Raw genomic sequence first — 6,577 nt, forward strand, 5'->3', positions numbered from 1 at the left:
CATACAAAGTGTGCACATGATCAGACAGATAGAAGACTTTAGAAACATGTGTCGTGCACACACACTCATACTGTGTATAGACTCTGCTTATCCAATCTGTAAGTGAGGAACCTATTGCATAAAGAGAGTCAATCAAATCAAGATCGCTTGATAGATTGATTAAATAGACTAATTTTGTTTACAGTTAACAACCTGTCAGTGTGTGTGTGTGTGTGTGTGTGTGTGTGTGTGTGTGTGTGTGTGTGTGTGTGTGTGTGTGGTGTTTAACTGCACAGTGAGCCACAGTGTCTACTCTAATTCAATAACTTCAGCTCTGACGGGCCTCTCTCCCTCTTTACAGTCTTCTATCAGCGTTCCTGTCTGTGCAGCTTCCACTGAAACTCTCTTCTCTCCCTCTTCACCACCCTCCACCCTGCCAAGCCTCCTGTGACTGTCAGTCAGTCAGGAAATCAGTGTTTAGCTGGGGTTGAGTCTGTAATAGCTGATGTTAAATAATGCAGCACAACCAGGGTCAACTGCATTGTCATGTTCAGGGAAGCAGGGAATGGTTTATAGCAAGCACAGCAACTTCAAACAGAAATCACACCCCTTGGTGACAAGCAGGCAGGCACACACACTCACAAGCCTGTGTACACGTGCAAGCACACACACACACACAGACACACACACACACACACACACACACACAGACACACACACAGACACACACACACACACACACACACACACACACACACAGTAAAAGGTGCAGAGTAAGGTTGAACAGCTCTGTAAATGAGAATGCTATTCCCTCTTACCCTCCATATGCTCCAAAGGTGAAACTCCTCTTTCTCTGCGCCATGCCGGCTAATGGAGCGGGAAGTGGACCAACAGTGCGTGAGTCAACTCAGCACTCAATGGAGCCTCTTCTTCTGTCACTGACTCCCTCACGTCGACTCTGTGTGTGTATGAAAGGGAGTGTGTGGCTGTCTGCTCTGCTCTGCTCCACTCCCCCCCTCCCTCCCTCCCTCCCTCCCTCCCTCCCTCCCTCCCTCCCTCCCTCCCTCCCTCCCTCCATCCATCCCTCCCTCCCTCCCTCCCTCCCTCCCCTCTCACGCCTCCTCAACAAACATGAGGAGGAGGGGAGGGGGAGAGTAGGGGGCTGCTGACCATATCAGTCTCCCAGAGAACCAGGAGGAGCCCTCTTCAGCCCCTTACCCTAGTCATTGAGACCAGAGGGGACAGGAGGACAGGCACCAAATGTCTATCTCCTTATCTCCAATAGATTTATCATCCGATAAGGATTAATTCAATAGTTTGCTGATGGGTGCAATTAATGAGAGTACTATTTATACAATTCAGATGAGGACAGAAAAGGAGTGCCATTGGAGGTAATGTCATAGATGACAGAAAACAACAAGTTCAACGTGGTGAGAAATGTGATGCAGCTCTTTATCTTCACAATCTGTTGGGAACTTGTTTTTCATTCCTCTCTCTCTGTTTCTCTCTCTAGCTCTCCGTCTATCTCTGTCTCTCTCTCTGCGGCAGCTGGTCAAACAGCACAGCGCCGGAGGCTTTACTGATCAGGCCAAACAGATCATTACTCTTCTCAAACATTGAAATCACAAAGAGACACCACCAGCTCCAGGATATCAACTGTTCCATCATAGTGAATACGAGAGCTCCCAGTTACAAGAAATTAGTCAAAAACAGGAAAGAAGAAGTACCACTCTCTCACCACTTACCATCTCTTACTACTTACTCCCTACCACATACAGTAATTCCCCTTAGCAGGTAGTGTAACCTTAGTGCTACAGGAGAGATGTTTAGATCTGATACTAGGGTGTGTTCTATCCTGTAGCGCTGTATATCACTATAGAGATTGACTTCATTGATTAACTGGAGTACATTCTTGGACAGAATAGTCAACTCCTCTGGCAGACAGCTCCACTTGAGGCACTGGTAAAGCAGGATCACTGCTACCATAGGAATAGAGTCATATATATATATATATATATTATATATATAAAACACTTCATTCTTAACTATGCTAAAAAGGCATCATTGTAAGTGAACGTAGGATTGGACAGAGACATTTTCTGGTTGAAATAAGACGTGTTTTCCATTCTATCTGACTGGAAATAATTCCATCATGAACAAATTCCATCAGGAACAAAACTCTCCAATCTAGTTGCTCACTTTCCCCTTAGGACCAGTGAGGTCTAACACCATAACTGCAGAGCACTCCTTGTAATTAGAAGGATAGGCACTTAATTAATCAATGTAATTGATTAATAAACATAAACAGATAGACAGATACATCGTCTGTTTGCTCAAATAATGTATTGTATGCTAGATGAATTGAACCATCTGAAAAGCAGAAGAGAATCAGAACGTCCCAACAGTCTTGACGTGCTGCTGAATTGATAAACGAGGACGTTTCAGCAGTGTCTGTTCTGTGCTGTACTGCCAGTGACCTGGACTAGTAAATATTCTGATTGCAGAGAGAGATTACAGCCAGAAGACAGAGATCATTACTGAAGACTCACACAGGCTTCACAGTTTACACTATAAAATGTTTACATCTGCACACACATTACTGTTAGTGTAGCTCAGGCAGACTCAGCCCTCAATTAAAGAAATGGAGGAATTATTGGGAAAACTCAATCAACAACATGAAGATGAAGTCATGACAAATTAACTTGAGTTGAAAGTGTGAAGACTTTTGGGATGTTCTGCATTTCAGACGATTCAATTAATCTAAGCTGTGAGTAACTGCGAGTGAGTGAGTGAGTGAGTGAGTGAGTGAGTGAGTGAGTGAGTGAGTGAGTGAGTGAGTGAGTTTTAATCACAGCAGCAGGAACAGGACTGCAGTCCCATAGGTCCTCTGACTGGCTACTCTTTTGTCTTAAAAAATTGTGAGATGGCAGGAAGACCCTCAACAAGGACAAAGAAGCACAGATCCCTCAGTGATAATAACAAACCTCTCCTTCAGATTCACACTGCTATTGATCCACTACAGGGTGATTCCATGCCAGGACAGCCCGAAAATATTTTTGGGATGTCAGATTGTTCTGGCAATTTTTGCATTTAAACAGTTTTTGAGAAAGTCATAATGAAAGTGGACATTTTAGGCCCTTTATAGAGCTATACATGCCTCCTGTAAGACCCTATGATCTGTGAACTGTGCATGATACAGACAACATCTTGGAGTCATTTTAAGACATATTGTTTGGAACAATATATACAAGTATATCACATTTCCACAGTGGGCAATCTGCTAATTTTGAAGTTATGATATATTTTATGAGCACCACCAACACAGTGAATGGGAAAATGGATTCAAAGGGAACTCCCTCTGCTGGTGATTTGATAAATTTGCAATCCTAAAAGAGGGAAATGATTGCATAATTAACAATAATGTCTATTTCTATGTACAAAATTTGTCATATCTTCAAAAGTACAAGAGAGCCCACTCTGAAAATGTGATGTACTTGTAGAGTATATTGTTCCAAACAATAGGTCTTAAAATGAACAAAATCAAAAAGGGTATAATATTTTATTGTTCAATATTATTAATATTTTATTTTTCAATAAATGAATGTGACATGTTTTTATTCCAGAATCTAGACATACTCCATATTTGAGAGCATACTATAATGAGACCAAGATGTCTGTATCACGTACAGTTCATGGATAGGTCTAAAAAGGACCTAAAATGTTTGTTTTTTTAAATAACTATGATACAAATGTAAAAAGCATGTCAAACATCCTTCCTCCCATTGAAGTTTATATGTGAGAATTGCCTGAACAATCTAACATACCCAAAATTTTTCCGGGCTGTCCTAGCGTGGAATCGCACAAAACTGATATCACCCTCTAGCAAAACAACACAACATGAAAAAAAAGAAACAGTGCATTTTACAAAATATAGAGTTGAACTTAAAGAGTAAGTAGTCATTGATCCACTATACATCACCCCCTAGCCAAAAAAAACAACAACATGAAAGAAAAATAAACAGTTTTACAAAATATAGAGTTGAACTAAGTGGGGAGAGAGTCAATGTTAGGATAACCCAATTATAACTTATTCTCAACAACAAGCATTGATCAATGGCACAGGAGGTTGGTGGCACCTCAATGGTGAGGACGGGCTCGTGGTAATGGATGGAGCAGAATTAGTGGAATGGTATCAAACACATCAAACATATGGTTTCCCTTGTGTTTGATGCCATTCAATTTGCTCTGTTCCAGCCATTACTATAACCCGTCCTCCCCTCAGCAGCCTCCACTGATTGATGGATACCTTATTAAAAAAGTACATTGAGTGAACAAAATAATAGGAACTTTCCATGACATAGAATGACCAGGTGAATCCAGGTGAAAGTTATGATCCCTTATTGATGTCACTTGTTAAATCCACTTCAATCAGTGTAGATGAAGGGGAGGAGACATGATAAAGAAGGATTTTTAAGCCTTGAGACAATAAGACATGGATTGTGTATGTGTACCATTCAGAGGGTGAATGGGCAAGACAAAATATTTAAGTGCCTTTGAATGGAGTATGGTAGTAGGTGCTAGGCACACCGGTTTGAGTGTGTCAAGAACTGCAACGCTGCTGGGTTTTTCGACACTCAACATTTTCCTGTGGTCCACCACCAAAAGGACATCCAGCCAACTTGACACACCTCCGGAAGGCATTGGAGTCAACATAGGCCAGCATCCCTGTGGAACGCTTCGACACCTTGTAGAGTCCATGACCCGACGAATTGAGGCTGTTCTGAGGGCAATAGTGGGTACAACTAAATATCAGGAAGGTGTTCCTAATGTTTTGTACACTCAGTGTATATTATGAACACACAACAGAGACGGTCTTACTACATCCCCTGTTGTAAATGGAGCAGGTTGTCTCCTCCTTTAGACCGGCAATCTGTTCATGTGTAAATAAGGCTGCGTGCATTCAATAATGTATCTCCAATCTGGGCTATGTGGAGAGGATAGAGGGAGAGCAAGAGATATGGCCAGGGAGGGCTGATGCAGATTGGGCTCTGGTTTCAGCAGCCAGGCAGGAAATGTGCTATTAAAAAATGAATCAGTGTGTGTCTGGCCTGCTTTGTGTGTACAGTTCCTTTATTCCAGGTCTGGGACCTCCATTCATCCTTTCTACCCCTTTTAAAATAAATCACATTTTCCCTGTGGAGAGATTTAATGTGTTAAAGGCAAACCAAACAATATCAATCATGTGGGTTTGCAAACAAACTAGGCTAAAAAAAGGCCTGGGCCCACAGCATCATCTATCCCTTTACCTCTTTATACTCTCCAAGTTTAAAGTAGAGTAAAATAGTTGATACATAGATTTATCCTTGCCGATAACCAACAGATTTCTTTCATCCAATTTCCACCCAACAGAGGTGGAACAGACTCTTTAAAGATGAAATACGCAGTAGGGGAAACAGGGCCACTATCCGCCCACCGGCATTGTTATTGTTTTTGTTTTGTTGACGAAGTGAAGGTGAGGAGCATCGTGCAACGTGGTAAAAAAAACTGCAGTTCATATTCTGCTGTTCAATCGCGTATGCAATGATGTACGAGAAACAGGCAATGTCCCTGATCTGACTTGTTTCAATACGCAGAGGCAATATCCCTCATCTTACCTGTTTCATTACGCAGAGGCAATATCCCTGATCTTACCTGTCAACACACAGAGGCAATATCCTTGATCTTACCTGTCAACACACAGAGGCAATATCCTTGATCTTACCTGTTTCAATACGCAGAGGCAACTTCCCTGATCTGACCTGTTTCAATACGCAGAGGCAATATCCCTGATCTGAGCTGTTTCAATAGGCAGAGGCAATATCCCTGATCTTACCTGTTTCAATAGGCAGAGGCAATATCCCTGATCTTACCTGTTTCAATAGGCAGAGGCAATATCCCTGATCTTACCTGTTTCAATAGGCAGAGGCAATATCCCTGATCCTACCTGTTTCAATAGGCAGAGGCAATATCCCTGATCTGACCTGTGCACATAGCAATCTCTTGCTTTTAGGTAGGTTAAACATAATATCTCTCTCACATACAAATTCATCCTTAATGTAACAAAAGGCTCTATGTTGTTGTTGACTGTTTGACATGGGTGGTGTTGAGGCCACTGGGCTGTGTGTGGTTGTACAGTGTCCCACAGGGCCCTGGGAGCTACACACACATCCGCATGCACACGCACACCATTGGGATGTGCTCCACACACTGTGGCCTTTCATAGGGTCTCATTAGAGGGGCAGGATATTATGGCTGACAGCACATGAAAAGAAGTGTTGTTGTTCAGGCTACCCTATTGGAACTCTCTCTCTCACCTATTACCTCACTCCCTCTTTCTGTGTATCAGGCAAGACAACAGCTAGGCCTACATGTTTAATGTATACTGCAGATGAGAGGGAGAGGGAGACTCACAGGTGACCAATGGAAAGGGGATGGAAGTGAATAACATTTTAACCTCCTGAATAGATCTATAATTGAGTTTATAAACTGAAGACGTGACATGAAAGCTAATAGGCATCATATACTCTATTATGAATGACTTGCAAGGCAGTTCTGTGGT

The 6,577-nt window shown here is 42.2% G+C and overlaps 1 protein-coding gene across 8 annotated transcripts in view; it reads right to left on the minus strand.

Moving 5' to 3' along the window:
* LOC106572387 (rap1 GTPase-activating protein 1) overlaps positions 1-952 on the minus strand; it is an 89,028-nt gene extending 88,076 nt beyond the window's left edge. For all 8 annotated transcript variants that reach the window (XM_014146483.3, XM_014146486.3, XM_045696217.2 and 5 more), the window contains exon 1: positions 798-952. In XM_014146483.3, the coding sequence (XP_014001958.3) occupies positions 798-841 (44 nt within the window). In that variant the 5' untranslated portion in view covers positions 842-952. The remainder of the gene's footprint in view (positions 1-797) is intronic.
* Between the last annotated feature and the right edge of the window lie 5,625 nt (positions 953-6,577).

Source organism: Salmo salar, chromosome 15, assembly GCF_965601325.2.
Source record: "Salmo salar chromosome 15, fSalSal1, whole genome shotgun sequence".
Classification (NCBI taxonomy): domain Eukaryota; kingdom Metazoa; phylum Chordata; class Actinopteri; order Salmoniformes; family Salmonidae; genus Salmo; species Salmo salar.